The sequence below is a fragment of the Rhamphochromis sp. 'chilingali' genome, assembly GCF_963969265.1.
Source record: "Rhamphochromis sp. 'chilingali' genome assembly, chromosome: 3".
NCBI classification, from domain to species: domain Eukaryota; kingdom Metazoa; phylum Chordata; class Actinopteri; order Cichliformes; family Cichlidae; genus Rhamphochromis; species Rhamphochromis sp. 'chilingali'.
This window is the reverse complement of record NC_137931.1, coordinates 35,409,878-35,435,767: the sequence shown is the minus strand read 5'-3', so window position 1 is coordinate 35,435,767 and position 25,890 is coordinate 35,409,878. Positions and strand designations below refer to the sequence as shown.

Sequence of the window (25,890 nt, the reverse complement as noted above, 5' to 3'; positions counted from 1 at the left end):
GTCCCAGTTACATCTAAGATCATTTAAAACCTTTAGGAGAGCAGTCTCTGTGCTGTGGTTCACCCTAAATCCAGACTGGAATATCTCCAGGATCTGTCTATCATTGAGAAAATCAGTAATCTGAGTAAAAACAAGTTTTTCTAAGACTTTACTTAAAAATGGTAAGTTGGATACAGGTCTGTAGTTATTAAAATCATTACAATCCAAATTGCTCTTCTTCAGAAGGGGCCTCACCACCGCCGTTTTAAAGGCAGCAGGGAAGACACCCAACTGAAGAGAGCAATTCATCATGTATAAAAGCTCAACCTCAAAAAAATCCATAAAGTGTTTTAAAGCGTGAAGAAGGAATTGGATCTAAAAGACATGTGGTGGGTCTCACTGTGGAGAAAACCTTCTGAAAGTTCTCAGCATTAACCAGGACAAAGCTGTCCAGTGTCTCCTCAGGTACAATCGAGCCCTCAGATGTGTTTACAATCATATCGCGATTAGATAAAATATCAGATCTGATGGCGCTGATCTTTCCCCTGAAGTGGTCTGCAAACTGCTCACAGAGCGAGTCTGTGGGGGTTCTTTTGGAGCTTTTAAAATCAGGGTTAAATAAATGATCTATGGTGGAAAAGAGGACCTTGGGATTATTTTTGTTAATACTGATTATTTTGGCGAAGTATGAATTTCTTGACTTCCTTAATGTATTATTGTACATTTTAAGTTGCTCGGAAAATATTTGATGGTTGATATTATTTTTATTTTTCCTCCATCTCCTTTCTGCTGCCCTGCAATTTCTTTTGAGTTTAAGCAGAGTTGCTTTGCCAGGATTACTTCGCTTCATTCCCTTTGTTCCGCAACAAAGTCTTTAACTTCAAATAATAGAACTAGAGTCTCTGAGACACTGCTGCTTCAAGTAGCAGTCTTTCTTTTTCTTTTTTTCTTTTTTTTACAGTGCATTATGTTTAATTAGTAAACAGTGAACACACAGCGAGGTTAAGCTAGGCTTTTAAAGCTGTTACCAGAAACCAGTTCTGGAAAGACTGCATTCTTTTTCCGCATTCAGTACAGTTCAGTTAAATAGCATCAAATCACAACAACAGTCACCTCAAGGTGCTTTATGTTGTAAGGTAAAGACCCTACAGTAATGCAGAGACCCCAACAATCAGGTGACCCATTATGAGCAAGCACTTGGCAACAGTGGGAAGGAAAAACTTCCTTTTAACAGGAAGAACTCTTTGGCAGAACTGAACATGGCAGATGGCTGTCTGTCAGGAAGGTGCCACACATCACAACTTAATGTGTGCCCAGGCTGTTTTTCAGACGCCGTTGAATCTTACAGGCTGCGGTTAAGGGAAGGGAAATTAAAGGGTGTGGCAAAAGGTATTTAACACACTTCTATTTTGGATCATCAGAACAGTTTCTTTGAGTCCAGCACTCCCAGCTGAGCTATTAAACAATAATTATAAATCAGCTTTACAGCAGACTCGATGATCGTTTTAGCAGGGATAGGTGTGTGTGTGTGTGTGTGTGTGTGTGTGTGTGTGTGTGTGTGTGTGTGTGTGTGTGTGTGTGTGTGTGTGTGTGTGTGTAAACAAGCTAGAAACGCACACACCAGGAGAGTTAGCAAAACCAGCTGAAGCCTCCAAAGTTCTGGCAGAAGAGTTTGGGCAGGATTTGCACAACTTGTCTAGATTTCCTTCATAAAATGGAGAAAATTCCTTTGCCAGAATTCACAATTGTTTCCATTGAACTGCAGCTTTTTTTTTTCTTTTCTTTTTTTTCCTCAGAGGAGGCGGACCTTTATGCTGTTGAAATGTTGCTTGGGAGTTGAGTATAGTGTTTGACATCTGGATTACAGTGGATTACAGAAATGAATGGAGAAAGTCCCGGCTTTATTTGAACGATTAAGTCATTCAGGATGGTTCAGTACAGTTTAATGTTGCAGTTGATTATGCCCTTTAATTAATTTATTAATTAATTTTTCAATAGTTCTTTCAACCAATTTTTGTGTAAAAACAGTTAAGCTAATAAGGTGCATTAACTAATTTAATGGTTGTAGCATTTGTCTAAACCTGCTCCAAAGGTCCAGCATTTCTTGGAAGGAATTAAGGACGTTGCACAGGTGTGTGTGCTGTGATTGGACAGCGAGCGTTGCAGGAGTAATGTAAACCTTTTCAGTCACATGTCAGAGTATGCATGGGCGTGTCACAAGCCTAACATTAAAGGCATATAAGCCAGGTAGCACATAAAGGATCTTCGTAGCTGAAGTAACGTCACACTGGTGATTTTCAAATGTCGAGCTGATTATTTTGCAATCGTCGTAGTTTAAAACTAGATCTGATGTGTAAAGGATGGAGCTGTGTGGTCTCGCTGTAGAGGCTTGTCAAAGAAGAGTTAACCATACGCTAAAACGTATCTGTCTGCTGTTTAGCTCTAAATAGGACCAAAAAATCCACAAAATGAACATTTTACAGTATTAAAGAAGACCTTTAAACTAGTGACACCATAAACACATAAACACCATAAAATCATTGGAGAGCTTTTACTAAGGTGGGAAAAAAATTTCCCACAATTTTATACAGACCGGTTTTTTTTGTATTTGAACTCTTTCAGTACCCTTCATGATGAGTTCGTCACCATGGTATATATCAAAATGTGGTTTGATGACCATCAGAATAGTTTGTGGGCTTTTCCAAAGGTAGTTGGATAGGCAGAGACCATCCTCACTAGCGTCTGAGGCATAGCCAATCAACTTTGTCCATAAGAAATATGTCAGAAACCACTCAGTTCAGAAAGCTTCAAGAGTTCCTCCCAGTAGGCTTATAATGGGTAGAGACGTGCAGTCGTTCTGCACCGGCCGTTATGCTAGAAATGTGGTCCATACTATTAAGGCCTGAAATTAAAAAATAAAATGAAATTTAAGTGAAACCACACAGAATAGCAACTCTGTTATCTTTATATGCAAGTGCTAGATCTCTGGGTCAGGATCAGGCAAGAATACAAAGCATGTTGTGTCTTTAATAGGCTTACCCTCTCTTGAACTTTTTAGTACTCTCACTTGATCACATTTAATCCACTAAAGCAGCATCAGAAAAGCCAAAGTGCTGTTTAAATGTTTAACGGTACTTACAGTACTCACAGTACCTGTAATTGTGAGGCTGACGCCCCAAAAAGGCTTCATCTGGAGCTACCGGCACTGTCAAAGGTTCAGTTTAGGTTGAAGCAAACTGCTGATTGATTAAGTTTGGCTTTCTGTGCCGCTCCCTGCTTTGTCTTAGCGTCAGCACCAGATTTGTTTTAAGAATGCACATGTAGTAGTATTATTATTAATTTTTATTTTTATTTTTTAAATCCCCCAAGTCCGGGAATGTTTGTTTGTTTTTTTTTTCCACTTTTTTGAGAATCGTTAAACTGAAAGAATTAAAATTTATAAGAAATGGACTCGTGAGGAAATGCAGTTTCCCTTGAAATAATTCTGGAAACTCTGTTCTGTGCTGCTTTTCCCGTGTTTACAAACTTATTGCTGCTTGTGGGAGGTCACAATTTTGTCACTTTAATTTTGTGATATTAAATGGGTTGTCTCGCTCACGTCTTTTTTGTTAGAAAGTGTGAAATGGTCTGTTCTGGTTTATTTCTGGTGTTCGTGCGTTACTGCTTTCAGTACCTTTGATGTGACCATCAACTCTTCAGCATAAAAACGAATCCATACGTGTTTGTGGTCTGCGGCACATAGCATGCCTTTTTAAAAGTTCTCTTCTGTTTTGTCTACTTGAGCCATAAGGTGACCACATGATTGCAGGCAGCTTTTTTTTTTTTTTTTACTGTTCTTGTTCTTCCTCATTTACACCCGTGACTGCTTCTGCTTCTCCAACGCTGGGCGGATTTTTCAGTCTTCCCCATCTATCACAGTTCATTTACACTGGAATAAACAGATTTCACCCGGGTCAGGTACAGGAGCTAGCAAAGTGTCTGGTATCTTTTCTAAAGACAAAGGACGGAAATGATGATGGCTTTACTTTGTTACCGTTTATTACCATTGTTACCATTTAATCTACTGCTGACGGTTTCAAAATCACATTTTTGCCCTCACTGAACAGTTTTAATATCCATACATGAGCAGTTAATTAAAAAACAAAAGGTGTTTGTGGTAACTTGGCTGACGTTAATTAATCTTTTTGTTTCTTTTCACAGGTCCTGTCATCATCGCCATTGATAAGATTTAATGGAAACCAAGGGGTAAGAATGTATTCCGCTCCGTAAACACGCTACTATACCTACATCATCACCTCAGTTTTATTACAGTTGACCTTGTTGAATTATCGCAGGTATTTGCCACTTTCAGTTTCAAAAGATGTCTTTATTACACATTTATCAGTCATTTTGTTAGGTACACCTATCCATCTGCTTGTTAATGCGGGTATCAGCCACGTGACAGCAATTTGATTCATTTAAGCACGGAGAGGTTCAGTAATAGGCAGTTCTCTGGGTGATAAATGCTTTATCGATGGCAGAGGACCTCGTTCTGAAGACGGTGAGGTGTACTTAACAGAATGGCAGGTGATTGTATAACGCAATTCAGATTTTCAAGATGATTTCAATGGTGACGCACCCAACAAGTTTGCTGTTTCTTTGTAAGCATGACACTGTGTGTGAGTGTGAGATGTTAAAAAGATGTTAAATGTAATGATGCACTCCTTGCCATTGTGTCATGTGCTGTGTAAGCGCTGCTCGACCTTAAAGCACTGTTGCCACAGAACTTGAGGCAGCCGTTTGGCCCTGTCGTGATGTTAGTCACGTAAATTTGTTTTCTATTGCTTCTCCTTCCAAATAACGTGATCTGACAAAACTGATTAGTAGGGGAGAAAAAGAAACCTCTTGCAGCGTCATGTCCTCTGCCTCTGTCTTCATACCTATATTCAGACATATTATGAAAGCAAGATAAAGGAAGGCTTGTGTTTCATGTGTACTCTTTGTCAGTCATGTGTTTGTCCACAGTGGGAATTCTAACGAATGATGTTTGATAGTTTTATCATCTAAGTATCATACAGGACCCCGAATGTCCTGTTAAGATTGATCATCTCCACTTTCCAAATCTCTTTTGAATTTTGTCTCTAGTACAAACTGTAACTGAGTTAAAGTTTAAAGTGCACTTATTAAAGTGATCACATCTAATTTTGTTTATTTGAAATTTGAAAAATTAATTGTATTTATTTTAACCAGAGTTGAGGCTTTTCTGATTTTATTTTATTAGATTGTTAGATTTATTTGTCCAAACTGAAAAATGGTCAGATTGAACTACTTAATAGTTCAATTCAGTTTTATTTACACAGCACCAAATCACAACAACAGTCGCCTCAAGGTGCTTTATGTTGTAAGGTAAAGACTCTAGAGTAACACAGAGACCCCAACAATCAGGTCACCCATTATGAGCAAGCACTTGGCAACAGTGGGAAGGAAAAACTCCTTTTTAACAGGAAGAAACCTCTGGTAGAACCAGGCTCAGGGAGGGGCAGCCATCTGCTGCAACTGGATGAGGTGAGAGAAGGAAGACAGGATAAAAGACATGCTGTGGAAGAGAGACAGAGATGAATAAAAAGTATGATTCACTGCAGAGAGGTCTACTAACACATAGTGAGTGAGAGAGGTGACTGAAGAAGAATCACTCAATGAATTTGGAATCCCCCAGCAGCCTACACCCATTGCAGCATAACTAAGGGAAGATTCAGGCTCACCTGATCCAACCCTAACTATGCTGTAGCAAAAAGGAAAGTTTGAAGCCTAATCTTAAAAGTAGAGCTAGTGTCTGTCTCCTGAATCCAAACTGGAAGCTGGTTCCACAGAAGAACGACTTGAAAACAGAAGGCTTGGTTTCCCATTCTACTTTTAAATACTCTAGAAACAACAAGCCTGCAGTGCGAGAGCGAAGTGCTCTAATGGGGTGATATGGTACTATAAGGTCATTAAGATAAGATGGGGCCTGATTATTTAAGACCTTGTATGTGAGGAGCAGGATTTTAAATTCTGGATTTAACAGGGAGCCAATGAATGGAAGCCAATATAGGAGAAGTATGCTCTCTCTTTCTAGTCCCTGTCGCTACTCTTGCTGCAGCATTTTGGATTAACTGAAGGCTTTTCAGGGAGTTTTTAGGACATCCTGATAATATTTTGCATGAGTATTGGTGTAGTTTGCATGGTACAGCAAGCAGTGCCATGCAAAGTGCCCAGTTTTCTTTCTTAATGCAAAACGAGTAGCGGACAGTGGAGTAAACAAAGTAAGCAGAACGCACTGACGTTTTCCTTCAAATCCTATAATTTAATTGTGCCTTTCCATGATATAAAAATGTCACCGTGGTGCCAGCGCTCCTTGTATCAGCAGCTAACTGTCCGACAATGATGAACTCTGCACAAGCAGCTTCTTCCATTAAAGGCAACATGCCCGCTTGACGTGTGTCAGCCTGCCCCGTCTGACATGCATACTGTCTATTTGCTCTTCTACTTTGGAAACCTTAGTGTCTGCCATGCCCAGATGTTTTATTAGCAGTGCATTTGTGTCCCAAGTGGTGTTTCTGTTCTGCCAGCGTGGTCACAATACCCACAAAACCAGAGATTTCTAGCATCTTTATCCATAATGATGCTTCATACATCTGTCTTAATCCTGCCCTCCTACACACTTGCTCTCATTGGCACTGCCTCGTCTGCACCCCAGGCTGTTGGCTTATATAAAGGCTTTGACACCAGGTTATCTTCGGTCACTGAACGTGATATAAAAAGCTCCGGCACAGGTTGGCACCGTATTGAGAAATGTGGTTAAAATGTGTCTTACTGTTTCCGTTGTAACCTCAGGCAGCCTCCTCATAAGCTTTACAGTTCCCATATCAGCAGGTCTCAGCAGGCACAATGAATGTTTGAACTTTAACATGAAAAATGGTTAAAATAAAACGGACGATCATCACTGAATTACAGAACTTAAATTTCTACTGATGGACAAAGTTAAATAGATTGGTGGCTGGTATACTTTCTAACAGCACACTTTTTTTTTTTTTTTATATTAACCTGCTTGCTAACAAAACATCTGCCAATATGTGTCTCCTTATGGAAGTTTAATGCTCTAAATATGTTAAAAATATTTTCAGGGCAAGACGTTTTTCTTGACTGTATCCACGAGTTGTTTCCTGATGTACACAAACAGACCGGAGTCTGCAGAAGCTCCCCATTCATCATTTATGTATGTAGTCTTATAAACGCCTGTAAAGCAGCAGATGGGACCACTGCTGTAGCTCAAGTATAGCCAAGTATTTAGTATTTCAGGTTGCATTGTTTTTAAAATTTAGAACTAATATTCTTGCTATAACATTATGCACAATAGCCTTGTATTTAGAGTTGTAGCAAGCTTTCCTGCCTGCTGTCAGTATTTTGGTGCACTGCAGAACCATGGAGCCAGGCGCTCTTTCATTTAATGCTCATTTATTTTATGTGTATGAACACGTCTGCTGTGGAAAGATGGCTTTATCTCCAGTTTACAGGCTGATTATTCAATGTGACGCTGCAGTTTTTATAAGAAGCGTCATGGTAGGCGTTACCTACCCACCTGTCTTTAACTTAACACACATTTGGTCACATGTTCTGTAGAAGGTCCTGCTGTCTGTTGCCGGTCGTTTCAGGCTGCAGTTATGATGCAGCAGGCTTGCTCAGGGAAAAAATCTGTTGGTGTTAAGATGAGAATGCAAGTCACAAGTGTGAAAGTGACTGAATTACAGAACAGATGGCCTGGCTGTCAAGAGATCCAATATTCATTCACTCAGATTCATTCATCTGGTTCAGCTCTGACAGAGTTTGCACACATACTTTTTAGAAAAGTGGGGGAAAATCCAAAAGGCTAGAAACGAAATGGGAGACATATTTTCCAGACAGGTTTCATATTTTAAATGGCCAAAAAACACAAACGCTGGCTGCATAAAACATGGAAAACTTTGATCTGGATGATGAGACGTCTCTCCCTCATATTTCATTCTGGCTGCAGAAATATTCTGTCCTAAAATGCAGTTTTGGTAAAAGTGACACACACATCCTTTTTTATGAATTCTTCAGAAGAGGTGGTGGATGTACAGTACCAGAGTTTTTCCTGCACACTGATCATCCCACAAAGCAAAGTCATCAAGATTGAGCTTAAAAAAATTTTAATCACTTGTTCTTGTTTGATTTTGTCTATTTAAAAAATGCGCAGAAATTACAGACTGCTGCAAAGATAGATAAAAGACTACACATCGCTTAATATTGCTCATGTCCAAAGTTGCCCCTCCACAGGATCTTCTAGAGCCAGGAAGGACAGTTAAATCTGAAAATGCTGAAACATTCAGTAGCTTTGCCCCCAGATTATTTTTAAAACATGTTTTGCTGCAGGTTGTGCTTCTCCCACATACTCAGAAATTCTCATAACGGATTCATTAACTGCTCGATGAGCGGCGTTTCTGGCTCCTCCCCCCGCAGCACGTGTAAAAAATACCATGCCTGTTTGTGTTATGGATGCAGAGTGCAAGGAAAAATTATCATTATGCATATCTTAGTCGAACGGATACAGATAAGCCTGCTACCTCACACTGTAAACTATCAGCACATGTATCAGCAGCAGGACTGGCTCATGTTTCCAGATTTCATTGTTGTATTGCTTTCGTGGGTGTGCCCAGGGTAAGGGCTGACTGTGGATTTGCAGAATTCGCCCTTCACATTTCCATTCAGGGTTTGATTGCTGTCCCTCTAACAAGGGACTTGGAGGGTCAATTATTAGATCCAGGGGCGGGGGTATTATTGTTTTCTTATCCTCCCCCAGATCCATCGTGTCTCTCCTCATGAATCACTGTTTTTCATGACTTTCTTGCTCTGCTCCTGATATCGGCCACCGTGCACCATGATTTCTAGTCAAGCATAGTCGGCTCAATTGGAGAGGATTTGGACAGCTCTCTGGCTGGCTTGAAGCTGAACAAGTCAATAGTGTCATCCATTTAATCTTGGTGTCTCCAATTTAAGAAAAATAAATAGATTAATACTTTCTAAGCCAAAGATTTGACACTGACAGACTTTCTTCTCTTCTCACCTTGATAAGAGGTGTGGATATCAAGTTTGTGGGGTTTTGGCTTGATTAAAAATGAAAGGGACTGGTGAATTTGCTGCATCCCTGTCTCTGTAAAACTTCTTTTTTTTTTTTTTTTTTTTTTTTTTTTTTTTAAATTTAATTTTTCAGATCCTTTTTAACACTGCGAAGAACTGCACTTAATTTGGTTGTGTGTTGAACATCAGACGGTCCCACAAGGTGGTGATGGGTAATCTCTTTAAAATGTTTCTTTGTTTGTATTCCTTTGATTTGTGCTAAAGCTCTCAAAGCTTTAATAATTGGAAGGTTTTAACCATGCAAATAAAACTTAACCCAGTTAGCCTCTTAGTCTTGATGCAGACCGGAGCTCTGGGTACTCTGACCAAACCGGATCTGCAGTCACATTTTTCAGTTCGAGTGTTAAAAGTTCATAACTTATTTAATGTATTATTAAAATGTTGGCTCTACTTAATGCATATATTTAAAAAAAAAAAAAAAAAAAAAAAGAAATTAAAAAAAAAAATCATCCATATCTAGTCGTGCCTGCTCAGTGTGATCAAAGACACTTTGTCACCTGTGCATCTGATTTACCAAAGACTCGGTCTTGGTGGGAGGCGTTTCTTGTCAGGTTTTGATCTCAACAGTGATAACTTTCTTTAGAAGCGGTGCTCGTTCATGTGTCCACGTAGGGCTGCTCAATTAATTGAATTTTAATCACGATTACGATCTGGGCTTTCAACGATCATTAAAAATGACTGAGCCGATTATTAGCCCCTCCCTCATTTATCCGCGACACCTTAAAGGCCGGTCCGTGAAAATATTGTCGGGCATAAACCGGTCCGTGGCCAAAAAAGGTTGGAGACCGCTAATTAAGAGGACCCGAGGGAAGCTCGGAAAGCTAAGCAGAAGTTATTTGGAGAGGAGAGTGACTGCTGTTGGTTGAAAAGAGAGGTAAAAAAAACTTCAGTGGTGTTGCACACTATTTTATATAATTTTTTAAAGCCATTATTCAATACATTGTTATTGTTAACCCTTTAAAGCCGGTCAGAGCAGCACGCTCCGTTTTGTGTAACTATTTTTAAATCCCTGTAGAACCTGAACCGTGTAAGCTAGCGCAATAATTATTATTTTTTTGCATATGAAACCAGAGGAGTTGTACTTGCATCTTATGCCATCAGCTTGTCCTCGGTCAGGGTTTCCTTCCACATAAAGCTTTTCAAAAATTGCATAAAAAGCGCTTGCAGGAACAAAAACATAATATTCCAGAAACACGCTTTGCTGATCCGATCAGCTGTTCCTAACACTTCGCACATTGAAACAGACGTCACCGCTAACTATCGCATGTCCGCCATTTCCTGCCCGAAACTGGAAGTGACGTCATTTTCGCGGAAAATGTAGGTTTTTTTACTTGTAGGCCTTAAAAGCCTATACTGGTCATGTTTGACCTTTCTGAATAGTTGCTGGGATGCTTAGAACTCGAATTGCACAGCTGGAAATAGTTTATTTTGATGCACCTGCTGTTTTCTTTGCAAATTTGCATCATAGGATTGTTTTTTTTGTTTTTCCTGCAGTATATAAAAATTGCTTTATCTCCAAAATAAAACTATGAAGACACTCAAAATAAATTTCCTGTTGTTGTAAACTATTTTTTGCAACTTTTTTTGTATTTAAAGTTTTGAGGGATAAACCTCTTAAATTTCTCCAAGTAGAAATATATGTAAAAAAACAAAAACTATTTTCAATTTTTTTTTGTAGTTTATTGCACTTTTTTGCAATTAATGTAGTTACTATGGACTTAATGCATACATATTATTAAAATATGGGCTATAACAGTTGTATAGCAACTTGAAATGCTCCCACAAATGGCACTACAACATGTAAAAAAATAATATAAGCTCTGACGGACTTGGTTCTATAGTAGGTCTTAAAGGGTTAAATAAATATCGTCAAATAATCGAGATCTCAGTTTCAGTGAAAATAATCGTGATTACCATTTTTGCCATAATCGAGCAGCCCTACGTCCACGTGGTGGTTTCGACAGTTTGTTAGCGTGGAGCCTGAGCCATTTGGTGTGGAGGAGCCTCTTCTCACTCTTTCATCCTCTCCAGCGTGAGTCACTGAGTCACTGAGTCACTCCCCTGTGCCCTGCCTCTCAGTCAGCTCCGGTGCCTCTTAATTAGATGTGGATTCACAGTCAACACATCGATCTGCTGCTCTTTCAACTAAACGTGACACACGTACAGTATGTTTAAACTGGATATGTAGGTGTCTTTCAACACCATGACATACTGTATCATTGTTGATCTTCTTCCCACGTGCATTTCGTGTTCTTAAACTGCCGTAACGGGTTTTATAATGTGCTGAAAGCCTGGAGATGTGTTGCCATCAAAGCTAGCAAGCATTTTCGAGCATGAAACGCTCAATAGAAATGCCCTTACTGATCTTAGAGTAAGCTGCTTTTATCTGCATAGTCTGTATTTTTCCTGTTTGCTGTAGGCCAGAGTTTTATTGCAAGTACAAGTAAGTATGTGGGTGCTGGAGTCATAATGGGGCTGCGTCCATTTGTCTCTGTTGCAATGGCAACACTGCCGGTTGATCTGTAAAGACGAGCGATGGGGTCGGGGCTCATTACAAAATGGACCAAGAACATTGAGTACATATAGGGCCAGATTTCCTAAACGGGACAAACGTGGATGTGAGCACAATCACCAGATGGTGCTGATAGGTGTGGCTGGTTTTATGGGTGTTTTTCTTACAGTTGTGATGTTTTCTGAGCGCAGGCGGTGTACTTCACTCTTCATAAATCTTGTTGTGCACTTGAGTCATACTTTGTTCCATAAGAAAGGAACTTCTGAGTTTCCCTCCTCTTACACCTGATCGTGTCCCTGCTCTCTCTTTGTAAATACAGGCTGTACAGTGTAGTAGGGTGGTCAGTGTTACTGCTGCTAATTAACTGGGCTAATGCAGATAACTAACAAAAAAAGTGTGCTATAATTTGTAAATGATCATTTCCCCTTTTGTTAACAAAGCTGTTTTCAGAGTTATGGAACAGTTTTTAGAGGTAGGAAAATACAGGTTATTGTGTCACCTGCAGCCTCCACACTTTCTGTCTTTGGTAAAACGGTTTAGCCGCCTGCATGTGACTTCCAGCACTGATTAAGGAGCCTGTGAGTCACAGGCAGAGCCTCGGATCGAGGCTGGGTCACCAGCAGTAACCTGCTCACCAATCAAGAGGACCTCTGCTAGGTGTCCAAAACCACCAAATATGTAACGTCAGCCTTTTGTCGCACTGGCTCAGTGTGATGCACAGTCCTTGGCGGTGACACCACTTGAATTTGGTCAGATGTGCTTAAAACACAAACCTCTGCCTCCGCTCGCGCTCCTTTAGTGAAGAAGTTTCTTTACGCGACGAATCAATTCACTGTTGAATTCACAGCATAATAAAATCATTTTGAGGTGAATCAGAAGTGTGTCAGCCAAGGTTTGGGTGTCGCCCCGTGCTTTCTCCGCTCACTCTACACATTGCCCTTTAAGATGATTACCAGCCTGTGTCTTTCCACTGCATTAAAATGTCAGCTGTATTCACACTGGGCACTATTGTAGTTTTGCTCTATCTACTTTAAAGGAAAAACGCAACATCTGAATCTCGGCTCTCTTCTAAAACTATTTCCTCTACTTAACCAAAGTATCCAGAAGCTTTGCTTTATGATAAGAGGCTTATTAGCCAGATGACGGTGGTTAATTCTACGTTCACCTCAGTCTTTTATAACCAACACCTGTAGTGCTGGAGGAGGGTTTTTTGTGGGGGCAGAGTAGTATGTGTGCACTGCAACTACATCCAAAGCCACAGACTGCAGAAATACCTACCATAGTTGTTCTGCTAACATATTTTAGTGGTGCGTTTGGACAACAATTAAAACACTCTGTAGTTGTGAATGAATGCCGTAGAAACACAAGGTGGTAGATTTACATGCATTTTGCGTGGTTTTTAAATGAGCAGAAAACCCCTGGAGCTTTATAAGCTTTTTTTTTTTCTTAAATATTATGTACCACAGTGACATCCTGTTTACAGCAATGCAAACAACATACAGGAAAAGTGTCTGGAAAGAATGTTAAACGTGTTTGTAATATGCATCAGACCTTTGTGAAATCCATTTTTTACTTTCATGCTGAGTTAATGTATCGTTTGTTTTGTTTTTGTCTTCAACAGAAAATTTCAATACCACGCTCAGAAAATTCAAGCGAACTCCAAACTTTTACTTTCTACCTGTCGAATGTGGGCAGAGATAACCCGCAGGGCAGCTTCGACTGCATCCAGCAGTACATCACCAGGTGAAGAGCGCAAACACAAGCAGTGCTTTCTTATTAATTTCTCTTATGTAAATACACGAAGGTGCCTACGGTCGCTCGTGTATTACCCAAGGAGTCAGTCCTCCAACAGCAGATGAATCCGCATGTTTGATTTGATGCCCTTCCTGACACAGCCCTCCCACATATCCGGGCTTGGGACTGGCACTAGGAACACTCCATAAAAACACAAGATGTAATGTCATGTTCTGTCAACATATTTAAACCATGTGTAAATAGTCAGCAGTCTTTGGACTTCAATTATCTAATGAGTATTTTCAGGCAGACTGTTGCTTGGAAATACTGTTGAACTCGGGACCTGAGGCCAATCATCAGGTCTCTCAATTCACCACCTTACAGGCAGCATAGATGAAGACAATCGGGGCTTCGGCTCCGGGACGCTGTGACTTTTATGAACTTTGGTAAATGGTTCAATCGTTCTTCATCTTTTTCCAGTTAAATATGAAAAGGTGCCGCGAGCTGAGTGACGACATTGTTCTGTCGAGTTAACCCAAAATTGAGTTATTAAACAAAATATTCTTGCAAAATAATGTTGAGGTAAGAACTTAAGCTATCTGGTGTTCCAGTACAGTTAAACTTCAATCATGGGTGGTCGGGCCCATCCCAGCAAGTAGAGGTGGGAAAGATTCGACACATAACGTCCGCAAACTGTGACTGAATCAAATTAATGCCGGCAGATGTGTGCGTCGACGAGGAAGGAAATGGAGGAACAGAATGAGGAACTACAAGGATCTTGTACTTGTCAAGTTTCTGACCCCATTGTTCTCAAAGTATTTTTAAAAAGTGGGTCAGCTGGAGTTAATTCGAATCTCCGACTTGATCCTCGTCAACCTCCAGTTGCAGTCTAAAACCCAAATGACAGAGCTCAGCTTCCATCAACTGTGCTAGCACCATCTCATTTTCTGCCAAATCCTAATCAAAGGGAGCCGGAAAGTCTGTGAAAGAATAGGATTTGATGCCGCAGTGAGTCGTACTGTGGGAACCCACAGTTGGCTGGAAATTGAAAAAATAATAGTTGTGCCCTCCGGGGGGTTTAATGGCTCTCATGTGGGCAGGAATGCACGGTGAAGGGGTGGAGTAGTGAAAATAGTCTTTAATACTTAATGTTATAAATACACTGTTGCAATACTTTAAAGTAGGACTCGTTTAAATGTATCACAAGTGTCTTATTCCCCATCTCCAATAAAAGGGATTCTAATGGGATTTTTTTCCAGTTCAAACTTCTGTCCATTCTCCGTCTTCCTCTCTCACCACCTCCTTTTTGTTTTGGCAGTGAAGGGAGCATTCAGCTGGATTGTTTGGGTGGGATCCAGGACAAGATTACAGTATGTGCCACAGACGACTCCTACCAGAAGGCCAAGGAAAGCATGGCCCAGGTTGAGGAGGAGACTCGCAGCAGGAGTGCCATCGTCATCAAGCCTGGGGGACGATACGTAGGTGAGAAAACGCGATACTATGACACATGAATACCAACTGTTGGTCTGTCATTTTCAGAGTCTCCTACTCACACAGACTAGTAAGACTACCAGTGTTGAGCTTTTGGTTCGTGTGAAGCGATATTTCCCTGCAAACACCCACACTTGGCCAGTGCTCTGCTGGTGAATGGGTTCTCACTGTACCAGTGTTTGAGCTTCCTCGCTGTGGTTATCTGAATGAAGCGTTAACAGAAAGTGACCTGTGTCTGAACGGCAGTGTACTTTCACGGTAACAGCATGCGTGCTTGCTGTAAAGGCTCATACGCACTGATCCATTTCTCCTTGAATGTAATTTAAAAACACACAGAGGAGGAAATGCCCCCAGGCACATCCACACATAACACGTCCACTTCCTGAATCTCTGTTTTGGTATCAGAGCCGCACCGCAGTGCCCTGAGTGTCAGTCGAAGCAGAAAGCCGCAGCGGCTCTGCCTCACTGCCTACAAAAAAAAGAAATCTAGTGTGAGCCTGTTCACCATGAGGCTCTGAGTCAAGCACGCTCGGTCCGCGTGCTAGGAAGCAAACGGGCTGTTGGTCTCACCAGGTGATCCGAAAGCAAGGTGTCACTGGGAGATGGCGATCACTGCTTTTTGCTGGAAGTTTAGTATTGCCACACAGACTTGAACTTAAGATCATTTCACAATGCGTCATCTGCAAGCTCTCCCAGCCTTTAACAGCCACTGTGTCCAAAGATGCTGTGATGAAATTGCAGTTTTTGTTCTTAAGAAAATAAAATACACTGGCTGCCAACCAAAAAGCAACCTGATGACTCATTTTTCTAACACTGTGTTTATTTGTGATAAATAAACACCCCTTATAATTAAAATCATCATAAGACGAGCGTCTCGTCGTAACTCGTAAATAAACTGCAGACGGTTTTCCTAAGACTGCTCTTTGAAAGATCCGTTAAAATGTGTAACATCAGTCTGTGCGTTTTAACTCTTCTCAGGTAAGAAGGTTCAGATCCGGAAACCGGCACCTGGACTCTCAGATGTCGCCCCCTTACGGAGGACGTCTCGACCCGTCATCATCTCGAGCAGTACGCTGAAGAAGAGCGCAACTCAGCACAGGCCGCTCCGAGAGCGCCTCGTCCACCTGCTGGCTCTCAAGCCTTACAAGAAGCCCGAGCTGATCCTGAGGTTGCAGAAGGATGGTCTCTCGCCATTAGACAAAGACTCCCTGGATAGCCACCTGCAACAGGTCCCACACACACTCTTGGCCATCATGTAGATTTCCTGATACTTTGATAGTAGCTGGGCTCACCTGAGATTTCTGCTCCTTTCATAGGTTGCAAACCTGAATGGGAGAGAAAACACTTTCACATTAAAGGACTTTTTGTATAAGGAAATTCAGAAGGACTGGCCAGGCTACACAGAAGGAGACCAGCAGCTTCTCAAGAGAATTCTGTTCAGGTATGTCAGCAGTTACAATGAATATGTGTATGTGTGTTCAGTGGGATAGCATGCCAGCAGTTAGAAGGCTCTGATACTGTAGCAGTGTTCATTTGTACAGCAGCATTTCTGGTAGATCAGTAGATTTAACTTTCATCTCACGTGTTGTGGCTTAAAAATCTTGAAAAGCACCTTGTTTGTATTTCTGGCGGGAGTTAAGCGCCAGCGTGATGGTTATGAGTTTAAAGTCTTACGGCGCATAGAAGTAATGTTTAATATCTATGCATGCTTATTTTTCTTTAATATTTTCCTTGTGTCGTTTATGAGACGTGATCGTTGCATGTATAAGGATATTTTTGGATTGAAATTATTTTCTTTAAGGATTTTTTTTTTTTTTTTTTTTTGGGAGGTATCAATGTGCTCGACTTTCTCTGTGCCCCAGGAAGATTTCTGCATTCCACTGAATTTCCTCTTAGAGTTGTATTTGTTAACAGCGTGAGCTGCTGGCTTCCGTCCCGGTGGAAAAATCTGGTTTCTCATGGTCTGGAACGCCGAGGAAAAGCAAGCCAGCGAGGGAGCGAGCGTCCGACCGGCTATATATAGACCAGCAACATTCAGTCCTCAGTTTGTGTTTATGTAGTGGACTCCAGAATAGCTCCAATTATCCACAGTAACCTTAACTGTGCCCACACCTGAAGGCAGCCAGGATATTAACACTGAGTGTTCATAATGCAACACGCAGTCTCATGCACTGCAGCAGTTCTCAGTTTTTTGTCGGAAAGTCTAGTCAGTATTTCGTGTGTGTGCTCTTGTATTTTCTTTTTAACATCCGTACATGCTTGCTGCCCATTTGTGTCTTTACTGTACTTTGAGCTCTTTTTGGGGGAGTTTATCAGCTGACTAGCAAACAGCCTCCCACCTAAATACCACCTCCCCCTCCGTGGCTCCTCCAGTGTTTGGAGCTAATGCAGTCAGTCACGCAGGAGTCGCACAGCAACATGAGTGGGGCGCACATGATGCAAGTGTTCCAGCCCATGCTGATCTATGTGTGAAGTGGCACCTGTCCAAGGTTCAGCCCGCTGTCTCACTGCTCTCACTCCTGCCTGCCTTTGAGTGTCAGCTGCACACTCACTCTCTCTCACTCACACGCACACACGGCTTGATTTTTACAAGGGTGCGGCACTGACGAGACTTGGTGTACCTAACTGCCCCCTACTGATAAAGTCCTCAGCTGTGGCAAGAGCATCTCTGCATGCGTCTTTATTTTTATGGCCACATGTGGTGTTTGTCCAGTGAATTCTGTTTTTACTGCTAGTGTTTAAGCCAGCGTTGGAACTCTGCTCAGGTCAGCGGACTGAGGTTCCGCTTCAAAAAAGCAACTTTAAGGACTGATTCATATATCTGTGGGGAATACCTTGTAGAGCCTGTGATGTATCCTACCTAAGTGGTCAACATTGTTGTCGTGTCCTGCTGTTACACGTGCGGTGCCAGTCGATAGGAACAAATCCTGTGACTTTTTTCCCCTCTGTATATTGACAGTGATGATTACTGAGGCATTGATTGTTGCCCTGTCACTGATATCGTACTTCAACGTTAAACATAGCTGGAAATGCACAGGGAGAATCGACGGGCCAATCGCAGTAGCCGTGGGATGCTTCAATCTAACGTGTAGTTATGCTTCTCAGAAAGTGTACGTTGTTGCACGTAGCATGCACCGTTTATCCTTGTTCATACCTGGCCGTGCAATGATTCGTGGGTAATGGAGGCAGTTACGATCGGCGTGTAAATATTGCTCGTTTGCCTTTAAATCGACGTTCTGTTATTGTCGGAGCATGCAAAAGTAACCTCTTTATAAATGTAACCCGGCACAACAAGCGTCCATCCCCAAGTGAGCAGCGGCACCACTTTCTTTGTCACTTCAGAGTGTCGTGGCACTCTCTCGCTCATCGTGCACGAGCTGCTGCCAAAACCGTTCAGCCGTTAAATAAACACACTGCAGTGACTGAGAGATTAAAAAGCATTAAATGTTAAAAATGTGCACAGATTTTATTATTGAAACTTTGCCTTCTCTGTAGATAATTAAATGCTGCTCTCAAGTACCTCCTCCTTCACTCAGTTGTCATAGCTACCCTGTGAGCTTCTCAGTGTGACTGTCTCAGGTCTTTGAAGTCCTCGTACATACAATTTGCTTGTCACAGAATCAATTTCAGCTAGATTTCTTTTTCTGTTTTTTGCCGTGTATGCTTAGAAAAGGGGATTTTAAGCTGTAAGGGTTTAAGTCATTTCAAAGACACTTTATGAGCCCATGATTGCTTCAGACCTGAGAAGCGTGTTAGTGGTGTGGAAGTGTCTGGTCAAACGCTGAGGTTGAAAGAGATCACTTTCCTGCACTTTAAGCCCCTCATTGCTGCCAGTGCATATGTTGCTTTAACTCACCAGGATAGTTGGATAGATAAGAGTTTTAATGCACTGCAGGTATGCATAAACTGTATTAAATTTTCTTGGCTCTGTCTCTGTCTGTGTGCATGAACTCTCTTAGGAAACAAGCCCAGAACAGCTCTGCACCTCCACCAGAGAGCCCACCGAAAGAGCTGGCCAGCTGCTCTCCATCTCAAGTGAGCCTCCTCTTCCTTTAACCCGTCTCTCACTTCCACACATTTTCCTAAAGCCTCATCTGCTGTTTCCCTCTGCCTCCTCCTCCTCGTTACTGACTGAACATTTAATAACAAGTCTCTTCCTGTGATCAGACCACGATAAAGGGCTGGTTAAGACGGAGGAAGCTACATGTAAAAATAGAAAACCCCTGTTTGAGATACAGACCAGGCAGGAAAAAAATTCAGTGTAAATACAAAGCGTAATGTGTAACCCAAGCATGCTTAAGCCTTTTGTATGTTTCCAGCAACCTTGTAGAAAGGCAGGAGGAATAGGGGTAAGATTATTTCCACCTAATGTGTGTACTGGAGCGTTTCTTTCCATTTCCACCAGTTTACCAAACACTGCAGCCTGACCCCCGGACTGTTGTTGTAGTAGTCTGGTGGTGTCTGGTATTTCCCAAGGAGGGTTTTTCTAAATCATCTGGCTGTCTGCAAAAGTATAAATGTTTCCTCTTAGTATCCTCCTCTGTGAATTTCCAAAGTGCCTTTTGGAGTAAATGTTTTCTTAAGTGGTTGCTGCTGGTCAGAATTACGCATTAAGGGATATTAGAAGCTCCCCTAGAATCTTTAAATAAATATACACGTTTCCATGAATACTTAACTTTTGTTATTATACAAAATATCTTCTTGGGTATACTATATCTGCGTGAAATTGTGTTTTCCTGCCTTACTGCCTAAACAATTTTTTGATATTTTCATACTGCCTGTCCTGTTAGGTCTGTACAGACGTCTAAATTTACCATTATTTACACTTCCATTAAGCAGAGGGAGGAGAAGAGGCTCTGCTTTATTAATAGCTCCTTCCACTCAGCTGTTCTTGCCTCAGACACCTACTGTTTGCCCCTTCCTTTCCGCTCACTCCCTCTGTAAACACACGCACATACACACGTTTCCATATCTTAGTGAGGACATCTCGTTGACATAATGCTTTCCCTAGCCGCTTACCCTAATACCCTAACCCTGCCCATAACCGAATTGTAACCCTGACACTAAAGCCACATTTTGAGTCTGAAAATTGCCTTCAGACTCGTTGGGACGAGCATTTTGTCCCTATAACGGGTTGTTAGTCCCCCACAAGCATAGTCAACTTACAATTTTTGGTCCCCACAAAGATATGAATACACACACACAGGCCTCCGGGCTCCATTTTTAGCTGCATTGGTAAAAAGACAGAATCACAGCAGGTAATGCAGCATAAACCTGAGCTGGGTCTGGTCTGAATCAGGGAGTGCTACAGAACAATGGGAAGGCATATCCACACTGATGAACATGAAACTTAAAGTCTAGCCTCCTCCATCATGGCTAATCATAAAGAAGTCTTTTCATTCCGGCTGTCATCTCAGGAGACTTTTGATCTCAGGTGTCAAAGGTGCTTTGTGTGGAGAAGATTAGAAGAGCTTGGGAGGTTCAAGCTGAGCTCTTCACTGGCTCTTTGCCTTTGTTTCACACCACCAAGTCAGGAGAGCAAACAAAGTCATCGAGTCTGCCACTCCCAAAGTCTTCAGAGTGGACTGGGTCAAACAGGGCTGTCTGTAATCTAATCTCTGCTGTTGTGAAAAGGAAGCACAGTCCTCATTGTGTCTTTGCTGCTAAGAGTGCTCTTCCTCGAATACTCTGTAGTCTTGTCGTTTTCATTATGTTGCTTTCTGCTCTCATTAGTCTCTCCCCTGTCTGATTTCACCTGGAACACTATTTCATATCAAACGCTGTTTTAAGGTATGAAACTAAAACTGTTTTGTTTTCGCCAGAAACGGCCCGCTGCCGACTTCATCGACCCACTCGCCAACAAAAAGCCAAGGATATCGCACCTCGCTAGCAAGGCTGCAACACCCCCGGTTAATGGCAAGATCAGCTCTTCCAATGGCAGAGGCGATGCAGGCAGCACGCCGTCGGGAGTGGTGGGTTCAGCGCCAGATGGCGGCACGCCGTCCAGCTCCCAGCAGCTGCCCATGCTCGACATCCCCCGTCCTTTTGAAGCATTGTCGGACGTCAGCAATGACTCCAGCAACAATGGACGCGACTGTGACTCTCAGGAATCTGCGGTGCCCGAGAGGTTCAGTCAGCCGCCTTCGCTCCCTCAAACATCTTCCCCCAGACACACGATCCTGGAGGCCCCGCGGGACAAGAGCTCTTCCTCCTTAAACACCAAGTCTAAAAAGAAGTCCAAAAAGCATAAAGACAAAGAGAAGAGCAAAGATAAAGAGAAGGTGAGGGAGAAGGAGCAGGAAAACGAGAGGAAAAGTCGTGACGAGTGTGTGTCGGAGCCTAATAGAGCCTGTGAGACGAGCCTAGGAAACCTCAAAAGCAACAGTATTCCACACAGAAGCACAGGTGAGAACAACACACACACACACACACAGTATTTTACTGCGTTAGATGTGGATTTCTGAATAAAAGTGATACTTGATATTTGGATGCTCTCCAGTTAGTCATCACTGTGAGTAGGTGATGCATCATGTGACGAGTCTTATTCTTATCGAACAAACTGAGACCCCTGCTGTTCGAGTTTGTGCCTCAAATGCACGCCTGTTAATTTCACTGGCAGAAAAGATGATAGTTAAATACAAATAACAGTCATACTGACGTTTCTCTGCTTTTGCATTAGAGACCTGCACAGATGACACATTGAGATTATTCAAATGTGTGTTCTCGTTTCAGATCTTAATGGGATGTGTAACAGTACCAGTATTCCTTCATCTTCACCTGAAGTGGCAGACTATTTATTGTGAGTATTCAAGTTTTGACAAATTTCTTCTTGTTAAACTCATCAGAATAAATGAGACAGCCTCCACCGTGAGTCACACATGAGGAGAGGAGATAGTTCACCGTCCCATTGGTGGTGAGACGTGACGTAAAGGAGACGGGTGCGTGCTGGTGTTCAGAAAGCGCTCATTACTTTTTTGTCCTTTTGCCACCAAGCTCCATAGCTGTGGCTGAGACACAAAAATTATACTCCTCCTCCTCACAGCCACAACTCAAACATGAACGCAGACGTGATGACACATATTTTGGGTTACGGTTTAAGTTGCACTTTTCCCGCAGCGTCAGACTTAAAAGCCGATATTGATTCTTCTCACTCCTCACAACTTATTTTTGTTGGTTATATTTCTGGGTTCTGGTAAAGTTTGTGTGTCCTTCTGTCTGTAAACACAGTTTTGAAAGAATTCTTATAAAACGTTGGGGTCATGTTAACAATGCACTCAAATTTGGCTCGCATCCACTGAGGTCTTCGAGGTCAGCTCGATGATTTATTTGTGGAAAACTGACAAAAGCCTTGTAACTGAGAAACTCTGACTCTTACAACTGTGCTGTGAGTTGTGTCATCTGTTTTTTACTGCAGACAATGTAAAAGTACATTTTAAAAAAACAAAGAAAATCCAAAGTAAATGCTGCCCAGACAGGGAGTGTCCTTGGTAGTTTGGGCTCTTCTTGTTCAGTAATATTTTTTTCTGTATTCTTCTCCTTAGGAAATATACAGTGATCAGCTCTCCGGAGCAGCGTCAAAGGTATAAAAATGATTTCAACGCCGAGTACAGCGAGTACCGGGGACTACATGCTCGAATAGAGGGCATCACCCGGCAGTTCACGGTGCTTGATAATGAGCTGAAACAGCTCCAACACGGCACAGACAAGTACAAGGTAAATACCCCGAGAGAGACGCGAAAGATTCCACGGCACCACGAGTAACCGTATAATAAACACAACGCTTTTACCTTTAATGTGAAGACAAATGACTTAAACTCTTTCCTTCTTTGAACAGACGGTTCACAATCAAATACTTCAAGAGTATCGTAAAATAAAAAAGGTAGGTTGTAGCTCTGACTGACGCTGATGATGAAGTGTGTGAGCGGTTTATCAGATTCTGACGCTGTGCTTTTTCCATCGCAGACTAATCCAAACTACAGCCAAGAGAAGAACCGCTGTGAATATCTACACAACAAACTGGCGCACATTAAGAAACTCATTGCGGAGTACGATCAACAGCAACTTTAAAAGTGGTTATTAGACTGTGTTCCCTGTTATCTCTGGAAGCCGAGCAGATGGTGGAAAGCTCCAGATTCTGCTTGTGTGGGGAGAAAAGAAGAAGAAAAAAATTGCCATGAAGGGAGTATTCCTCTCATCGGGGCCAAAGGCTCTAGTGGGAACCAAGCGGGACACGCTCTGTTTTTCTTTTGTTTTTTCTTTTGTGGAGATGAGGCGAAGCCTGGTGTGCATCCAGAAAATGTGGCTCTGTGCAGGTCTGTTTTTCTACACACCCTGCTTATAGTTCAGAGATGTGAAAGTGTCAAACATGGAAACTTTGCCACGTTCTTGGGAGATTTCCAAATTCTTTTTCCTGCTTTGGGAACAGGAGGGACACGGAGATGAAAGCTGCAGATTGAATGCCAAATGCAATGAATTTGTTTTTGAGTTGAGAAAAAATTAAACGAATGATGAAAAAGTTTTCCCCACTTAGTGAAAAATGAATGGTTGAGATGTCGAACCTCTATTTCTTTGTATTTATTTTGGATATTAAAATGGGGGAGGAGTCTGTTTTACACTCCTCTGTATCAGTACTTTAAAGCTTCTGTTCTCACATTTTGAATGTCTGCCTGTATTTTATCCAGAAGCTGCCTTGCCCGTCTGTCAGTCTTTTGGGATAACTTTATTCTCTTTATTTATCTCTTTTAAAGAGATGCAGATATTACTGTTCATTTGAAACCGGTGCGCACGGTCACACGCGGGTTTGTGCGTTCAGCTTTTCGTTTCTAAAATCATATGCACGCGTATTAAAGGAGGGGGGGCTCGGGTTTGCGGTCCTTCAGGACGAACTCCCGAGCTCTGTTCCTGCAGTGGTCCTAAGTTGTGGTTCAGTTATTGCGTCAGTGAGAAACTATTCTCTGCTGTTAATGAATCGTCTTTCCCGTTTATTACGGCTTTTGTAGCAACAGAATGTGTCCGAGTTTTCTGAGGAGCTCGGTGTCAGTGTTACCCTTCTTCGCACTACGGAAGATCCTTGAATTGTAAGCTGAAGCAGACGGGATGCAGACCTAAAGCCTTTTTCTTTTCATCTCCGGGAAGTTTTGGAAGTTTCGGCTTGTGCACCATTATCACTTTCAGTTGTGTTCAGATCACGTTTACTTTTGTTTTTGTCTGCTAATCTTCCCGCATGCTAGTCCATCTGAGACGACTGTTAAGATGAAGCCATTTTTGTTCATCTTCCGAGTGGAGCCCGGTGGACCTCCTGCTCAGAGGAGAACCACTTTTTGCCTTTTTCCAAGTGTGATGTCAAGTATTTACAGGGAGCGACCCAAAAAATCAGTTTCCCGGGTCAGCATCGAGTCGAGATGCCCGAGAAACGTTGAGCGCCGTCAGCAAGTGCGTTTCTTATATCGATCTTTTTACGTGAATATGGAGAATCTGCACTTTTTCTTCTGATCTTGCTGTTACCTTGGGGTTTTGTCCAATCGACACACTTCTTTGTCCATCCGAGTGCATGCTTTATGAATGAGTTACAATGAACAGTCTTTGTATCTTTACTTGAAGAAAAAAAACTGCCCAAGGATATTAAAATCCACGCTGAGGCCTAGTCCGACTGTATTATCATGTAATCGAGTAGACGTGACTCTGACCAGCATGTATACCAAAGTGCTTACTGAGTGGGATGACACAAAACGCTCTACCAAATGTTGGGAAAGGAACTTTGCAATGTTGGCAAAGGAACTTTGCCAACATCACAGAATTCCCCGCTTCCAGTTCTCATTAATTTTGTCTGATTTACCATCCAGTAGGAAGTTCTTCAGTGTTTCCCTGTGAGGGGTCAGAGCTTCGCACTGGACTTGTCAGGTTTCAGATTTTCATCTTGCTCCTAATGCAAACACTACATGAAGTTCAGAACTTAGAAATGCTGCTGGGTTCAGACCGAGGCTGGATCTGGGACTCGGAAGTCTGTGAGGAGGAATGTTTTGTTACTGGTATCAACACTCTGCAACACCGAGCGTTACACCTTTTAACAAAGACTTTCAGTCACTCTTACTGTACCTTGTTTTCTACAAAGATTCAGACATGATTACTGTATTTCCCTCTCTGGTCAAAATCCATCGTGAATGAGTTTATCAGTGAAAGATATTTTGATCCAATGGAGAGCAAACTGGTAATAATATGCCAGCACAGGATTACCATGTACGAGTTGATTGTGCCAAAATGATCTGTTTGTATAGGTTTTGATTTTTTTTTTCCCCCTTTTCCTTTTCCCTTCAGTATATACATGCTGCTGTATAAGCAAAGAGGGCTTTGGAGGACAGTCATGAAATGTTGGCGCTAAAACCCAAAGCACGCTTTTTGAAAACCATAAGGGACTGGGACTGAGATGATCTTTGTTTCAATAATAAAATTCTTTCAAATCTTTATTTGTGAAATTCTGAATCCGTTGTTGTTGCCCTTTATTGTAATGGTGCTACATTTCCTGCTGTTTCCACATGGGGTCAGGAATATTTAATCATACAGATGATGAAGTCTTTTTTTTTTTTTTTTTTTTTTTTTTTTTTTTAAAAGCTTTCAAACATGTTTGTGGAAGTTCAAATTACTGAAGCACTTTCTCTAATTAAGGAAATCATTAATTTTTATTTTTTATTTTTTTTTGGTAACAATTACTGAATCGACTGGTTTGTAATACAGCAGCTATCCTTTGGATGGCAGCAGTCTCACACTGTTGGGTTCCCCAGCCTCCACACAGTCCTGGCATGCCTCGCCTTTGTCCATGAAGGCAGCAGATTAACTAGAAATATTTAGATCCATGCGGTGTCCCAGATTTCTTTGTTTCTCTTCGTCGGTAAACCCTTACGTGTGCTCGGCGACACCTTCGGGGATCCATTTGGTTGCAAGGGGAAGTAGTTAAAAGCTTCCACTTTGTAGTCTACGTGTGTCTTGTGTCTAATTGGCATCCT

General features: G+C 41.8%; 1 protein-coding gene across 1 annotated transcript in view; it reads left to right on the top strand.

Annotated features, from left to right (window-relative positions):
* Nucleotides 1–25,314, top strand: part of ell (elongation factor RNA polymerase II) — a 64,632-nt gene extending 39,318 nt beyond the window's left edge. Inside the window, exons 2-12 of the mRNA XM_080877383.1 lie at nucleotides 4,180–4,224; nucleotides 13,287–13,408; nucleotides 14,718–14,881; nucleotides 15,869–16,119; nucleotides 16,207–16,331; nucleotides 18,850–18,925; nucleotides 20,713–21,295; nucleotides 21,623–21,689; nucleotides 22,432–22,603; nucleotides 22,725–22,769; nucleotides 22,853–25,314. Coding sequence (XP_080733509.1) covers nucleotides 4,180–4,224; nucleotides 13,287–13,408; nucleotides 14,718–14,881; nucleotides 15,869–16,119; nucleotides 16,207–16,331; nucleotides 18,850–18,925; nucleotides 20,713–21,295; nucleotides 21,623–21,689; nucleotides 22,432–22,603; nucleotides 22,725–22,769; nucleotides 22,853–22,957 — 1,755 coding nt within the window. The 3' untranslated portion in view covers nucleotides 22,958–25,314. The remainder of the gene's footprint in view (nucleotides 1–4,179; nucleotides 4,225–13,286; nucleotides 13,409–14,717; nucleotides 14,882–15,868; nucleotides 16,120–16,206; nucleotides 16,332–18,849; nucleotides 18,926–20,712; nucleotides 21,296–21,622; nucleotides 21,690–22,431; nucleotides 22,604–22,724; nucleotides 22,770–22,852) is intronic.
* The last annotated feature ends 576 nt before the right edge of the window (nucleotides 25,315–25,890 follow it).